The 17472-nt window shown below is 41.6% G+C and overlaps 1 protein-coding gene across 2 annotated transcripts in view; it reads right to left on the bottom strand.

Moving 5' to 3' along the window:
- GRIP1 (glutamate receptor interacting protein 1) overlaps positions 1–17472 on the bottom strand; it is a 606542-nt gene that overhangs the window by 47821 nt on the left and 541249 nt on the right. For both annotated transcript variants that reach the window (XM_061639804.1, XM_061639805.1), the window contains exons 12-16: positions 10008–10194; positions 9257–9402; positions 8116–8196; positions 3920–3989; positions 3533–3678 (exon numbers count right to left, since the gene is read on the bottom strand). In XM_061639804.1, coding sequence (XP_061495788.1) covers positions 3533–3678; positions 3920–3989; positions 8116–8196; positions 9257–9402; positions 10008–10194 — 630 coding nt within the window. The remainder of the gene's footprint in view (positions 1–3532; positions 3679–3919; positions 3990–8115; positions 8197–9256; positions 9403–10007; positions 10195–17472) is intronic.

The following is a 17472-nucleotide window of genomic DNA, read 5'->3' as shown; positions in this document are numbered from 1 at the left end:
GGGGAAAGGCAGATCTGATCCTTTGCATGTTTATTGAGTTCAATACAATTTACTCCCATGCAATCATGCTTAGTATATGTAAAACTGACCATGGAGGTGGAGAGGGAGGGGATTGGAAGGGGAAGGGAGGGAAGAGGCAGAAGGGAGGGGATAGGAGGAAGGAGGTGGGGAGGACAGGTTTGATCATTTGCATGCTTTTTGAGTTCAGTGGGATTTATTCCTGTACAGTCATGTTTAGGATGGGCAAAACTGACTTGTGGGAGGGGGAGGGAGGGGGAGAGAAGGGGAGGAAGGGTGGGGTAGGGTAGAAGGTGGAGGGGAGGGGGAGGAGAGGAGATTGGGTGGGTGGGTGGGCAGTTGGCAGAGGGAAAGCCTCTTTGCTTTCCAAAAGGAAAACATTGTTAACAGTATCATTGTTTTTCAGGATTTCCCCCAATTTCTTTTATTCTACAGCAGGCACATGTAGTCTCCCACCCAAATTTAAACCAAAGTTGTCCCTGTCCACATCCACACCAGACCTTTATTTTACTTTAGATAGTCATGGCTTCTCCCAAAGAATCCTGGAAAGTGTAGTCTGTGAAGGATGCTCAGAGTCGCTAAGAGAGGCCCTATTCCCCACACAGAGCTATAATCCTCAGAAGAGAGGCTGACTGTTAAAACACTCTGGCCTCTGGAGCTCTGACAGGGGAATAGGAGTCTCCTATCAACTCTCAGCACCCTTCACAAACTATACTTCCCAGGATTCTTTAGACATGACTGTCTAAAGTGAAATAAAGGTCTGGAGTGGGTGCGGCCACCTGATTAGCCAAGCAGCTGTGAGTCTGGCAGTTACTGACAGTTATAACAGACTTCAATGTGAAATATCTTAAATTAATTAAAAATTGCCAGGCATTGTTTTAAAACTTTTAAACTGCAGAAGATGAAATTCAGAGTATGGGGCAAGGTCAGTAATAGGATTATCGGTACTCTGTGAACATGGCTGATCTTTAAACAATTTCAACAAATTATGAGACCACTGACAGAAAAAAGTCCAAAGGGGTCTGGATTGTTTTTCTCTTGGTTTACACTTTGAACTCTCGATTCTCTCTGACTGTTGTGTGTATCACCATGAAAACTTAGAGGGTCATTAAGCACGTGTTTCTGGGTTCAAGACTATGAGTTTTGCAAGGTTTTGTTTTGAAATGTACTTATGGGAAGCAGCAGAATGGCATGGGGGTATTTTTAATTTGACATTTTGGAACGTGAAAAATCCATGCTGGCTATAGTATATAGCCATTCTTGTGGTTGTATAATTAGAAGTGGGAAACTACTCTTATGAGATTTTGAATTAGACTAGGTCATAACTGTAGAAAGGGGATCACCTATTTCCCCACCAAAACAGAGGATTCAGAATGCCCAAATGCTGTCCTCTCTTTCTGCACCTAAGAATCTGATTATTTTCACCTTGCCAAAAAGAAGTGATATTAGGGTACGTAAACAAGAGAAGAAATACTGCACTGAATGTATATTTGCATGATGAGTAAATGTGTGTAATATAGTTGTAGAGGAGAGCATGGGATGGAATAAACTTATGTGATGGGGAAGGAGGATTTCATGCTTTTCCAGGGATTTCAGGAAACAGGTTTGTTTGAGTGTATGTGGCATCCTCCAACAGCCAAGCAAAAAATTACTTCTGAAATTCTAGGGGTGGCATTTCTGTTTGAAATACAGAACTGGCACTGAAACAAACATGCACAACCCCAAGCAGTGACGAGTTCTGTAATTTCCCCATTATGGGCCAGTGACAAATATTCTAATGTTGCAGACATCTTGGAAGCTAGTGACAGAATACAAAAATATCTACATTTTTAGGGAAGGTGATTGAGAGGGCTGTGGCACAGAAATTGCAAGTACTCTTGGATTATCTTGACCTGTTCCAGTTTGGGTTCAGACCTGATTATGGGAAATAATCGGCCTTAGTCGCCATGATGGATAATCTTTATGAGGAGAAGGACAGGGGGAGTGTGACCCTGTACTCTTACTTGATCTCTCAGTGGCGTTTGATATCATTGACCATGGTATCCTTCTGGGCTGACTTGGGGAGATGGGTATTAGAGGCACCGTTTTAGAGTGGTTCCAATCCTATCTCCAGGGTCGTTTTCAGATAATAGCATTGGGTGATTGTCTTTCGGCCCCCTGGCAGTTGTGCTGTGGGATGCCTCAGGGTACTATCTTGTCCCCCATGCTGTTTAACATCTATATGAAGCCCTTGGGAGAGGTCATCAGGAGATCTGGGGTGAGGTGTCAGCAGTATGCTGATGATACCCAAATCTATTACTCTGTAACATCTGAATCAGGTGAGGCTGTGCAAGCACTGGACCGCTGCCTGGACTTGGTGGTGGGCTGGATGAGGGCCAATAAACTGAGTGTGAATCCTAGCAAGACGGAGGTGCTGTGGGTTGGTGGTTCCCAAGTTCAGATAATTGGTCAGTTGCCTGCTTTGGATGGGGTCGTACGTCCTCTGAAAGAGCAGGTTCATAGTCTGGGGTGCTCCTAGAACCATCTTTGTCGCTAGAGGCCCAGATGACCTCAGTGGCTAGGAGTGATTTTTATCAGCTTTGGCTGGTAAGACAGCTGCAGCCGTTTCTGAACTGGAACAGCCTGACCACTGTTGTTCACGCCCTGGTAACCTCCAGGGTGGATTACTGTAATGTGCTCTATGTGGGGCTGCCTTTGAGATTGGTCCGGAAGCTGCAGCTGGTGCAAAATGTGGTGGTGAGACTGATCACTGGGGCAGGGTATTGCCAACATGTCACCCTGCTGCTAAAAGAATTGCACTGGCTGCCCATTTGCTACCGGCCCAAGTTCAAGGTTCTAGTTTTGGTGTACAAAGCTTGGGACCAGGATACCTGAAAGACCATCTTATCCCTCATATACCCAGTCGATCACTGCACTCTGCAGGTGAGGGCCTCCTGCAGATACCATCTTATCAGGAGGTACGTTCTGGACAACATAGGAAACAGACCGTTAGTGTGGTGGCACCTACCCTGTGGAACTCCCTACCCTTAAATTTTAGACAGGCGCCATCTCTGTTATCTTTTCAGCACCTATTGAAGACCTTCCTCTTTCAACAAACCTTTTAAGTTGAGACTTATCCCAGTCTGCTTCTGTGTTGGAATTGCTTTTTAATATATTTTTAAACCTTTTTTAAAAAATAATTTTTAAACCTTTTTTTTAAAGATGTCTTCAAAGCTTTTAATAAAATGTTTTTAAAGTTGTTTTGTTTTAATGTATTTTAAAGTCTCCTTTTATGATGTTTTGAAGTGTTTTTAGTGCTTTTGTTTGCTGCCCTGGACTCCTGCTGGGAGGAAGGGCGGGATATAAATCAAATAATAAATAGATATATAAATTAAAATACACTGAAGCATACTGATATCTTTGTATATTTAAAAATAATATTAATAAATGTCCATTGATTATATTGCATATATTGCATCTAAGAGAAATTATAACTGTACATAAAAATGTTTTTAAACCAGCTCACTGTGAATACCAGAGTTATCTTCATCTTTGCGAATTTTTAGTTTTACAAGGTCCTCACAATGCTGCAGGATCTGAACAGCATCTTCCATGGAACAGTTGTCTAGTCGAATATTGTCTATGGCAAGCAATTTATCACCTAGTTCTAATGTTCCAGTTCTGTTAACAAACAGAATGCATTACATAATTAATGACTTGCACATGCTGTTTAGACATCTATTCATGGAATACATTTATTTATTTTTTAATAATTTTTTTTTTGTTAGAAAGTAGTGGATATTAAAAGCATGTTACCCTGGTGGATCATTCACTTATTTTCAAAATGTGGATCATCTAAACATCTAGGAAGTATTAGTGTAACCAATATAATAACTTTTTTTGCCAACTTGAAAGCACTCACCTGTGAGCAACACTTCCCTTCTTAATATCTGAAATAACAAGAGGGTCCCCTGGTTTTCGACTAGATGGAGCTGAAATACATAATGCACACGCATATGCAGCTTTAAGTTTAAAATAAATCTCCACAACTCCATATAGCATTTGCTAATTAATGTTAATGCTTTTCGGTACAGTATTTATACATGGACTTTTCCATACTAGCACATGCTCCCAGTAATGAAATTCAGGGCCTTGTACATTTGTGTTATATGTTATGCCTTTTCCTCTGAAATGTATCTGGTGTGTCTATGGATACTACTTTTAAAATTTCATTCAAAACAGAATATTTAGCAATCTAAATGGACTCTGGCCCCTTAAATTCTTAAACAGGTAAACAACTGTGCTTCACTGATCCATAGCTCATGCCAGAAGTACCATAAAAGGTTCACAATTCAAATGGAAAAGATGAACCTTGGAATTTAATTCTATTATATAACTGGGTGAGAGAAGAGAACTTTGCAGTGACCCCACATTTCTGGAGTGTTTACTATCAACCCTGTCAATACAGGTCTTCAGAAAGTTCTGAAGACACATCTGTTTTCCTTGCCCTTCTTCTGAAGTGTGCCTCTTAGGTTGATAGTTTTATCATATTGGATTTTAACATCTCTGGGCTTATTGTTGTTTTGTTGTTTATTGCTGGTTTCATTTACTAAGTATGCTTTGCTCTGTTTTATCTTAACCTGTGATCTGCCTTGAAAGGGCTTCTGCCCTAAAAAGGTAAAGGTAAAGGTGTCCCCGCACTTAGAATGCGAGTCGTTTCCAACTCTTAGGGTGACGTCTTGCGACGTTTACTAGGCAGACGGTATATATGGGGTGGGATTGCCAGTTCCGTCCCCGGCCTTTCTTTACCCCCCAGCATATGCCGGGTACTCATTTTACTGACCACGGATGGATGGAAGGCTGAGTGGACCTTGACCCCTTTTACCAGAGATTCGACTTCCTCTTTCCGTTGGAATCGAACTCCAGCCGTGAGCAGAGTTTCGGCTGCGTTACCGCCGCTTACCACTCTGAGGGCCTAAAATATTTTTAAAAAGCAAATAAAAATAAGCTGTTTTCTCCAGAATCATGCTTTGCCAGCGCATACTGCAAAAGGTGAATTTTGAAATGGTATCCCTTACATTTTAACTCCACCACACCACTTCAGAAGGAATATATACCCAGGTTGTTATTGGAAAACAGTTTCTGGTCATCTCTGTTCTTGCATCCAGGACAGATCAATAGCCCAATTGTTTACTCAGAATTTAAGTCTTGTCGTGTTCTGTGGCATTTGACAAGAGTGCATAGCATTTCAACCATAGACAGGCGCATGACTGAAAAAGACAGCTTTATTGTCTTAGAGCTGTAGTGCTCCAGAAAATTGCCTGGGAGTAAAGTCCATTGAATATAGTGGAACTTACTTCTGAGTAAACATGGCTAGGATTGCACTTGAAGACACTCTTCTTCTTTCCTAATATTTTGAGATAGATGGTTTTATATTGATTCCATGGCAAAAGTATTGTGCATTTTTTAAACAAAAATGTAACCCACATGAACTTATATGTAATGAATATGAATGAGATCTTCAAATGCAGAGGTGAAAAATGCTGCACCCCTTGCAAAGAGTTCATCCTCATAAATGATACAAACTGCAGAGCACATGAGCTGCTTTCTTCTCATAACATATGGAGTATATATCTATTTGTAGGAAACATATTATTTTAATATTTCATCAACATATCTTTTTGGACATCTTTCAATGTCTTTTGCAAAATATTTGGTATGATAAAGTAGCTGATGTTATGAAAATTGATCTCATAAAAATCTATACTGCATTTCTCAGATAACAATAAATGAAGATAGCAAATAAATTAAATTAAACTGGAATTCCTTACATCGTTAAAAGGCTATTTTCCGAAGTATTCTTTGTTTAAAAACACTCTGTTTTAAATAATGGTAGTATATAGTGTAAAACCTGTATCACAGCTGGTACAAATAACTTTCTTTTTAAAACAAAAATAGGAACCTGTATCCAAAACAGATTACTATTCTCAATATTTCACTGGAATTATAAAAGGTAACACTGCTTTCAATTTCAGTATATGTTTGATAACAAATCAATGATCCAAGCCTAAAACCAAATGCTGCTCCATGAAATATCTCAAAAAGCTCCTTGCCTTGAATAAACATAGAGCAAGTCCCCTTGGAAATGATGGGGCTTGATGACATTCTATCACTCCGAGAGGAAACTGTACAGAAAAAAACATGGCTGCCCCCATGCAACTGGGGCAACAGTCAGACCACCTCATAATTAGTCATTTTAACCGTGTTTTTAAACCCTCTGACCCTCATGATGAATCCACTAGACTACGGATTCTGAAGAGGACAATTAATCTGATCTTTTCCACCTAGGTGAATCTTATCCAACTGGACTGGATAAGTTGAGTGTACTTTGGAATCTGAGTAGCGTGGATTCCTCTTCCTTCCTATGCTTGCTGCTAGTATGGGGTCACACTCCATCTGAAGTGTTCATAGTTTAGGGGTTCTCCTAGATCCATTGCTGTCATTTGAGGCACAGGTAGCCTCAGTTGTGTGGCGTGCCTTCTATCAGTTTAGGCTGGTGGTCCAACTGCAATCCTATCTGGACAGGGATAACCTAGCTAGACTAATCTATGCTCTGGTAACTTCATAAATTGGATTACTGCAATGCATTTTTACATGGTTTGGAAGTTTCAGTTAGTACAGAATGTGGTTGTCAGATTGTTGATGGGTTCAAGTGAACATCAATCCTGTTCCAGTTACACTGGCCACCAGCATGCTTCCAAGTCCAATGCAAAGTGCTGGTTTTGATCTATAAAGCACTTTATGACTCAAGACTCCAATATCTTCTGGAACCGCTCTCCCTATATGAATCTTCCCAGACCCTTAGATCTTCTTCTGAGGGCCTTCTTCAAGTCCTCTTCTGAAAGGAGGCTTCGAGGGTGGTGAACAGGAAAAGGCCCTTTTCAGTTATGGCTCCCCATCTGTAGAATACGCTCCCCAATGGGATCTGCCTGACACCTTCATTGGCATCTTAAAAAAAAACTTACCTTTTTTTTCTAGGCATTTGATAGACTGAGATTATTTTGTCTGTTATTAGTATGCTGCCCAAGCTTCCTGAGGCTACATGGAAGTGTTGTTGTTTTATTGTTTTGTTTTTATAGTATAATATATTTGTTTTTGTTTTTAACATTGTTGTAAGTCAGTTGGAGACCTTCAGGTATCAAGCAACTAATAAATCTATCAAATAGCAATAACATGGTACAAATACTCTGAATTCAACCTTAAAAAATAATACAAAACCCTTCACCCTAGTCAAAACCACACTGACTTATTTCGGAGCCAATTAGAGTGGTATCACAAAGCAAGTGCCAAACCAAGTCTACAAAATATTAAAGGATTTCAGGATCTTCTGAACCCATTACCCACACTCAGTACATTTCCAGCAGCATAATTTTAAGATTTTCATCAAGCAAGATGCTAGAATAAAGCAAAGCAAGAATGGAATAATAATCTTCCAAGTATCCTCAAAGTTTGACTGAAAGCAAGAAATTAATTGAATACTGAATTTTATACAAAGACTCAGAGGTAATACAGATGGCAAATTTAAAATAGAAAGTTTTGTTTGCAAAGCTTATCTCATCTTAGCTGGACAAAATGAGGAGAGACTTTCAGATACAATTTTTTTTACAAGAACCACAACATACAGATGAGTATTTTTTTAAAAAATGTATAGAAGTCAGACAAAAGAATAATCTTGTTCTTTCTCCCCATTGTTCTGTATTTTTATCTATATTAATATCCTGCGTCCACAACTTTCTCTGGACAAGCCCAAGCCAGCAATTTCCGTCAAATTTTATTCCTTTCTAAAAAACCCCCCTATCTGACTATATTTATAAATAAAAAGCTGTACGTATCACTGAAGCTTCAGAGAATCTAATTAATACTGAAGAAGTGCTTCGGTTCTGGAGTCCAGCTTGACGTTTTGACTAGTTTTGACTTGTTGGGTGGTCAAAAAGTACTGAGAAAGCAAAATAAGGTGCAGAATATATCTGCAGTAACTTTGTTACCAAACATTTTATATAATCAGGATCACACACAATATACTATATAGAAAAGATGCCAAAATCTACTTTTACTTACAGCTTATGGTGATTCCAAGCTCTACATTATGCTTCTTTGGTAGTTTTACATGAAAAGTGCCACTGCTTGGTATGACAGATTCTGTAATTAAAAGGGTTTTTTTTAATTTACAATACGTGCCAGGCTGAACTAAATTCACTGCATTTTCATCATTCACATCTTAGCCATTAATGAAAAATAATATATAAATTTGTGTTGAAGAGGCAAAGCAAATGTGGTACATTTCATGTTCACAATTTAAAATTTCACTTGGTAAATCACATGCTGCTCTTCCTTAGAGTGAAGGATTTAAAAGTGGTCCTTTGGGATGTAAACAATTACACAAAATTGTAGCAAGGACTTAAATATGTTATGGAGACATCTACTAGTAACTAGGAACACCATTTCTAACAGTGCAAGCACATTTACACATGTACAGATGGATCTCCAGAGGGCCACTGGAGCTCTCCTTTCTTCCCCTTTCCACTGAAGCTGTAATTCAGCATTGTCTAGAACTGGAGGCCACTGCAGTTCCTGCCTCTCTGTAAGTTCTCCACCCCAGCCCTCCAAATTAAATTCTGGGCCAGGCCATGGATTGAAGAGACACCTTACCAGGAAAATATGAAGGATACCAGCCCTCTGTTTCAGCAAAAGGAGGATGCAATGCAGTGCACAAGTGCTGGGAGGAGGGAGGAAGACTTAATTGAATCCTATGACAATCCCTCCACGATGTGTAATTAGGCTGACATTGGGAGGGACTGAAGCTTAGGATTCCCATTTTCTTTCAGTGAAGTTAGTGGGAGCTTTCTTATGAGACAGGTCCCAAAGTTTGAAACCTAAATCTCATTTTCATTTGTCAGCTTGCAAAAATTTACATTTTCTCTTCTGTAGGGTGCAATGTGCATCTGGAGGTGACCATTTCCCTACATTCTGGTGCATATCAGTAGAATAAATGTGGCATATAAGAAAATATATAAGAAAGATTGATTTCACATCTTAAATAATGGAATACTTGTCATTTCTGCTTGAGTACTGAAAGATTCAGAATGAATAAAAGATTGCAGAAAGAGAACGAGGCTGTGTGTTTGTGATAGCAATTCAAATTCAAAAGTGAAGGGTTGAACCAGCATTACACTAAGAAAAGGTATTTGAGCATCCCTACCTGCAACATCAAATTCTATTTCCAAAGTGACCTTGTTGGTGATAGATGAATCTCTGAGAAGCTGATTAGCTTCATCAAATGTGCTGTCTTCTGTTGGGATCCCATTTATAACCAGCACTCTGTCTCCTATTTGTAGGGTGCCACACCTTGACACAAAATAGAACAAATGAGCATTCAGATACATAACAGATCAAAGCCAACATAAATACAATTTACAATACAAGGGTGATAGAACAAACCCAATTCTCTGCAGAATAAGCCTATTGAGATGTCATAGTTAAAAATCTGTAGTATTGATCTAACCTTATTCTCAAGTTTTTATACCAAGCACATTTGAAATGTAGCAATGATAAAATTAATAATCCAAAACTCTGGTATTTTTAAGATTTGAACTCAACTAAAGCTAAGCAGAGATAGATGTACTTTCTGCCAGTCTTGAATTAAACATATTTGACCTCAGCTTCAGAAATTCCATTAGGAAAGATAGTCTAATTAACATGGCCCTCAGTTGCTTGTCAGAGGCAATCATCTGAATAAAAGCACCAACGCATTTTGTTCTTCTCATACTTATCAAGACTATATATATATATAAACACCCTTCTTGTCAGGACATGGAATTCACTATGTACCACATTTTTCACTGAGCAATGTTCAGTAATTTATCAGAAATCTGAAAATAACTACCCCAAAGCATCTAGTGATAAGTTCTCAGCTATAAGAAGTTAGGAGCAATCATCTCAAAGGGCCTCACCTTTCTGCTGGACTGTCAGCCTCAATATAGGAAATCAGGGGTGGAGATGACAAGGTCTCAGTAGCAAACACGCCACCCTGGAGCTGTATCCCGAATCCCACAATGGGGTCAGCTGTCAGCACTACTTCTGTAGTTTCAGTGTGAACAACCTGTCCAGCTAGGCCAACAGTGCTAGAGGCTAGTGACACTATAAAACATATCAGACCAGAAGCAATAGCATTCAGAAAGACAGCACAAATTAAATCAATTTCTGACAGAAATACCATTAATATAAAAGAATATTAAAGTGCAACTATAATCAATTTCTATTTTAAAAAAATATCCAGGATCCAATGAGTGATATTTAAACAACACTCTCATAATGAAAATGAAAAGATAAAATTCTACAAACTATTACTGAGAACATTTTTTTCTGATTCATTGAAGTGTTTTTGTCAGCACCTGGATGGGCTGATTTGGAGTGCTCCCAATGTATTTCCAAAAGAAGAAAATCCTCACCACAAGTATTATATGAAACAAACAGGATAACGATTAACAATTTGCATAGAGAAATTGACAGAAATTATCCATTATCAAGTCACAACTGTGCAATTCTCTCTCTCTCTCCCCCTCTCCCCCCCAAGCACATGCTCAAGACACATGCTGATTGGTTCAATGTCTCAGTAACAGATATATAGCAGACCAGTTTTGAAGAGCCCTACTGGACCAGACCAAGCACCCATCTGCTTCCTGTTCTCACAGTGGCCACCCAGATGTCTATGGGAAGCCCATAAGCAGGATGTGAGCACAATAGCACTCTCCCCATTTGTGTTCCCCAGCAACAGGTATACAGAGGAATACTGAAGAAATTCTAGCAAGAACCCCAAGAACCAACAACTAGCTCCATGTCTCCCAGGAGGATTTGGATTTATTCTTCTTGAACAGTAGCTTCCGGGTAGCTGTTTTTTTTAAAAAAATAAGTAATTGATCTCTATTGTTCAAAGGGTAAAAAAGGTAAGAAATCCTATTGGCCATGGGCAAGTTCCTTGGCATACCAGAAGCAGTTCCCAGTTACCCAGCAAAGATGTGGACCCTCCCTTTCTAACAGCATCTGTAGGAGTGACTTTGACACACAGGCTAGTAATTGCTTCCAGTACAGAGAGTTGGACTGATAATCTCAGAAATTCAGACCCTCACAACACCATGATTCTAGATGACCATAAACTTTTCCTGATTTACAGCCTATGATTAGAAATAGCAGTGTTTATTTGTTCAGACAATAAGAAAATTGAATATAATTATAGGAACAAACTAAAAGCAGAAAGGAATCAGTTATTATAATAACTATCAACCACATGGACAGCTAAAAATGTAAGTGACACATTTGCTGCCATGAAGACAAAGGAAACAACCTTTTCAACAATATTTCTATCACTCTTTGCTAATAAAAATTCTTGGTCACTTGGCTTAATAGCCTACGGTAGTATAAAGTATTTTAAACTTATATATTTGTACAGTAAAGACTGAGGCAGATCATCCATGATTCTTTCACCACATATACAAATGACTAAAATATTAAGGAATTCTTCAGTACTAACCATGCATAAGGAATTAAAGGAAAATGAAGAAGTGTAATAATAGTCACCTAATTTGAAATTGGGGAAGAACCATCAAATATCTTTCACAACCATGCAAGGATTAGTTCATAAAATACCAAGGAACTCCTTTGCTTTTGTTCAGCTTTCTTATATTAGTCTGAATTTTTTTAAAAAAACCCTCTCAATCTGTTTTTAAATTAAGCCTTACCACATTCAACATAGCGATTTTGAAAACTTCAGTTGTTATTTAATTGGACAGTGCTCTTATACCACAAATCCTTTTTCATACTGGTTTCATTTATGTTTTACAAAGTTTGAGGGGGATCTACCAGACTCAATAAATTGTATTTCAAATTATAAAATATTTTGTATTTTTATTTTCTCTTTTGATATGGGATTGGGTTTTTTCAATATACTGTTATCTGTATTCAATAAAAATAATAACAAAAAACCAGCTCAGTAATTAAGAATGAATAAGTGTACATTCATTTGAATCAAGAGGATCCCTATGTGTTCTAAGAAGTCTTGAAGGATTGCATTTAGGGGTACCCTAAACATTATGTCCTCAGATTTCAATTCCAATTAGAATTTAGCTTGCAGTATGTTGAACAAGGTAATTAATTTGCATACATGGCTATTAAGACTACTAGCCATGCACTAGTATGCCTCTGAATAGTAGTTGCTGGGAATCACAAGTGAGAAGAGCACGACTGTACTCAGCTCCTGCTTACAGGCTTCTCCTAAGCATCTGGTCGACCACTGTGAGAACAGGCTGTTGGGTTAGATGGGCCTTTAGCTGGATCCAGCAGGGCTCTTTCTATTATATCATTTGCGTAAAAAAAAAAAAAGGAAATGGGCCAAAATGTAACCCTGTATTATGCCCCTTGTGATAGAGAAATCATATAGATTGTAGGTGGGATTGGCCACAATGCATCTTTTATTTCATATTGCTTAACCAATACTGCTGACAATCCAGGTTAAATCCATTTTTTAATTGAATGAAGCAGAAGTTGGAAGATGTAATTTCAACAGAATTAATAACTGCCATTTAATGGACCATCTTGTATTGTTGGCAAATAATTGAAAGCTTCAAAATTCCTTTTATTTCGCTAAAAAGAAAAAAGAGATGGCAGAAGACACTTTATCTAGCACAGGCTTCCATGAGTTGAATGGGGAGGGAGATGATTTCAGCTGCTGCCCCCTATCCCTGCAGCTGCCACATACCTCAATCTGCTCCACAGGGTTGGATGACCCTTCAGAACAATGTGAGGCGGCACCTCCCTCCTCTTTTTACTGATGGAAGCCTCCACTGGATCAGAAAGCCTTCTGTCAACAAAGGGACACCACTGAATTCAACCAAGAATAAATTTGTGAATATTTAGCTTAATTATTACATGGCCCACCACAAATACCAAGGTAAGAATGTATGTGCATGCACATATGTGCACACTAATAGTTGCCCATGGCCAGTAACAAGCTACAATGCCTCCCTTCCTGAAAAACATACTTCAAACATTAAAAACTAAGGGATGGTTATAAAAGAAAGCAAACAAAGCAAAAACAAGTATAATAAACAGTATGTGACAGAGTGGGGCATCTTTTAAGTTTTATGGCTCTATGTTTGGAAAAAACTGCATAAGTAATACAGTCCGTGCAAACGTCTGTTAATAAAATGTTTATGGTTCCTACACCAGTACAGTTTATTGCCAGGCGTTTGGGAAGATCACATCAGTTATGCAGACTTTTCTACACAACGGGAAATGAAAACTTTATAGCATCCTTCAGTCGTAGATATTCTAGACTCTCCCAAGGCAGACAGATTTATTAAAACTTGCATTTTTAAGTGTCTTGTTAGAAACTAGTTAGTACATCAACCTTTAAAAGTACTATAGAAAGAAAGAAAATGTGTGCAACAGATACTTTGTGTAAAAAGATTCTATAACAGTCACTGCGAGGTTTAATAATAATAATAATAATAAAATTTAATTTATGTGTCGCCTATCTGGCCGATGGCCACTCTAGGCGACGTACATGTAAACAGTTAAAACACAATGTGATAAAATACATTAATACAATATATAAACAATACAGCAGCAACAACAATATTAGTGCAGGGTAAGAGGCATTTCAGTCATAAAAGTTAACCCTCCCCGGAAATCCCAAAGGCCTGTTGAAAGAGCCAGGTCTTTAAGGCTTTATGAAATACATTTAGGGAAGAGGCGTGCCGTAGATCTTGTGGGAGGGAGTTCCAAAGGGTGGGGGCCGCCACTGAGAATGCCCTCTCTCTAGTTCCCACTAATCTAGCTGTTTTTGTCGGTGGGATTGAGAGAAGGCCCTGTGTGGCTGATCTTGTCGGGCGGCATAATTGGTGGCGTTGAAGGTGCTCCTTTAGATAAACTGGGCCGAGACCATATAGGGATTTAAAGGTTAATACCAACACCTTGAATTGGGCCCGGAAGACAACTGGAAGCCAGTGTAGATGGAACAACACTGGTGTGATGTGATCCCGGCGGCGACTATTCGTAAGTAGTCGAGCCGCCGCATTTTGTATAAGTTGTAGTTTCCGGACCGTTTTCAAGGGTAACCCCACGTAGAGCGCATTACAGTAATCCAATCGAGAGGTGACCAGGGCATGTACTACCAGTGGGAGCTGATGAACAGGAAGGTAGGGTTGCAGCCTACGTATGAGGTGTAGTTGATACCAGGCTGCCCGGCTCACTGCTGAAATCTGAGCCTCCATGGACAGCCTGGAATCAAGCACAACCCCAAGGCTGCGGACCTGGTCCTTCAGGGGTAGACTCACCCCATTGAACTTCAGGTCAACATCTCCCAACCTTCTCTTGTCCCCCACGAGTAGCACCTCAGTCTTATCGGGGTTCAACTTCAGCTTGTTCCTTCCCATCCATCCACTCATGGATTCCAGGCACTTGGACAAGGTCTCCACAGCCAACTCTGGTGAAGATTTAAACGAGAGATAGAGCTGAGTGTCATCCGCATATTGGTGACACTGCAGCCCAAATCTCCTAATGATTGTCCCCAGCGGCTTCATATAAATGTTAAATAGCATGGGAGAGAGGATAGAGCCCTGTGGCACACCACAATTGAGAGGCCAAGGGTCTGAAACCTCCTCCCCCAATGCTACCTGTTGGTACCTATCGGAGAGAAAGGAACGCAACCACTGTAATACAGTGGCTCCAATTCCCAATCCCTCCAGGCGCTGTAAAAGGATACTGTAGTCGACAGTATCAAAAGCCGCTGAGAGATCGAGGAGGACAAGAAAGGTGAATTCTCCCCTATCTAATGCCCTCCTCATCAACCAGAGCGACCAAGGCTGTTTCAGTTCCATGACCAGTCCTGAAACCCGATTGGTATGGATCCAAGTAATCCGTTTCATCCAAGTGTGTCGACAACTGGTTGGCCACCACTCGCTCAATGACCTTGCCCAAGAATGGTAGGTTCGAAATTGGGCGAAAGTTATTGAAAACTTGGGGATCCAAGGAGGGCTTCTTCAAGATGGGCTTTACAATTGCCTCCTTGAAGGCTGATGGCATCACACCCTCTTTCAAGGATGCGTTTACTACCGCTTTAATCCCCTTGCCCAATTTCTCTCTGCAGCTCATAAGGAGCCACGATGGGCAAGGATCAGTTAGGCAAGTGGTAGGCTTCACAGTCGAAAGCACCTTATCCACATCCTCAGAAGGGAGAAGCTGAAACCGATCCCAACTTACCGGCATGCAACTGGCCAACTCTGGTTCACTTACTGTATCCACGGCGCACGGGATCGAGCTCCGTAAGTGTTCGATTGTATCGGCGAAGTACTTTGCCAATATGTCACAGGAGGCCTTTGACTGTTCCAAGGGTTCCTGGGCAACTGGACCGACCAGGCTTCGGACCACCTGGAACAGCCTCCTGGGACAGCACTCCGCAGACGCAATAGAGGCAACAAAGAAAGCCTTCTTTCCTGCCTTTATTGCCACTTGGTAGGCAGCTACTGCTGCTCTAACCTGTGTCCGGACATCTTCGGAGTGGGATTTCCGCCACTGGCATTCTAGTCGTCTCACCTCCTGTCTCAGAGTACGCAGCCGTGGTGTATACCACGGTGCTGAGTTCTATTCAGGGGGAGAGGATGTTTCGGAGCCACCCGGTCAAATGCCCTGGTGATCCCATCATTCCACTCCCTCACCAGGGTTTCGACCGGGCGACCTTCAGCAGATTCCAAATCCCCTAGCGCAGTCAGGAATCCATCCGGATCCATCAGGCGCCTGGGGCGGACCATTCTAATAGGTCCTTCGCCCCTGCGGAGGGGGCATGGCATTGAGAAGTCTATGTTTACCAGGTAGTGATCTGACCATGACACAGGGGTGGAATAAACCATTCCCAACTTCAGAGCACTTCTCTCCTCTCCCAGGACAAACACAAGGTCGAGAGCATGACCGGCTACATGGGTGGGCCCAATATTACTAAGGTGCAGTTCCCAGGAAGCCATGGTTTCCAGGAAATCCCGAGGGGCTCCAGTGAGAGTGGTCTCGGCATGCACGTTGAAGTCACCCAGCACTAACAATTCTGGGGACAACACCCGTACAGCCGAGACCACCTCCAGCACCTCAGCCAGGGAGTCTGCTGTGCAGCGGGGTGGGCGGTACACTAGCAGGATCCCCAAACTGCCCTTCGGGCCCAACCTCCAGTACATACAATCAACAAATTGAGTCCTATGGAGAGGAGGTCTGGCAAAAACCAAAGACTCTCGATAGATGACTGCCACGCCCCCTCCCCGCCTTCCCACCCTCGGCTGCTGTGCATAACGGAAACCTGGTGGACACATGGCCTCAAGAATGGGAGTAGAGGCCTCGTCCAACCAAGTCGCCGTAATACATGCCAGGTCTGCCCGCTCACCCAAGATCATATCATGGATGAGCGAAGTTTTTTGTGCCACAGACCTGGCATTACATAACAGCAGTCGAAGGTCGGTAGGAACCTTGCGTCCCCCAGTTTTCATCTGGTTCTGGGCCAACCCGGAACAGGGGATGGGTATAATGCATCCATCCCGTTCCCCTATTCTGGCGTGGTCTGCCAGCAGCACCTTTCCAGCGCCTGCCACCCAATCTTTCTATAACTTGGCCCCTCACCTCCCTCCCTGGCTTGCACAAGCCTCTATCCCTATCTGCCAGGCAACAGGCCACCCACCCTAAAACAATATTGGTCCGGAGACCCGCCTCCGTACCCTATAACAACTGTAAATTGATTAAATTAAATTAAATTAAACTAAATCAATATAAACACACACTCACACACGACTGACACAGCCACACAAATACAAATAATAAAAAAAGAAAGCAAAAAAAAAAAAAAGAAAGCAGCAGCACAGCAGCAAGAGCAGCAGCCTCTCCTTCCCTTGGGCGATGGTCTCTTCCTCCTGCAGGCACTGGGTCTCCCAGGCCACCTCAGCCAGCCGGCTTATGTATTCCTCCAAAGAGGGACAGGTGGTAAGAATCAGTCCTGGCTGGCTGGGTACCTGGGGCCTGGTCCTGCCAGGCAGAAGTCCCTCAGGGAAGGGTGGTGGAGATGGTGGTCCCACAGTAGCAGCAGCAGCCTCTCCTTCCCTTGGGCAATGGTCTCTTCCTCCTGCAGGCACTGGGTCTCCCAGGCCACCTCAGCCAGCCGGCTTATGTATTCCTCCAAAGAGGGACAGGTGGTAAGAATCAGTCCTGGCTGGCTGGGTACCTGGGGCCTGGTCCTGCCAGGCAGAAGTCCCTCAGGGAAGGGTGGTGGAGATGGTGGTCCCACAGTAGCAGCAGCAGCAGCCTCTCCTTCCCTTGGGCGATGGTCTCTTCCTCCTGCAGGCACTGGGTCTCCCAGGCCACCTCAGCCAGCCGGCTTATGTATTCCTC

The sequence above is a fragment of the Rhineura floridana genome, chromosome 8 (genome assembly GCF_030035675.1).
Source record: "Rhineura floridana isolate rRhiFlo1 chromosome 8, rRhiFlo1.hap2, whole genome shotgun sequence".
NCBI lineage: Eukaryota > Metazoa > Chordata > Lepidosauria > Squamata > Rhineuridae > Rhineura > Rhineura floridana.
Note: the sequence above shows the minus strand (reverse complement) of the source record. Positions and strands in the feature narration are given on the sequence as shown.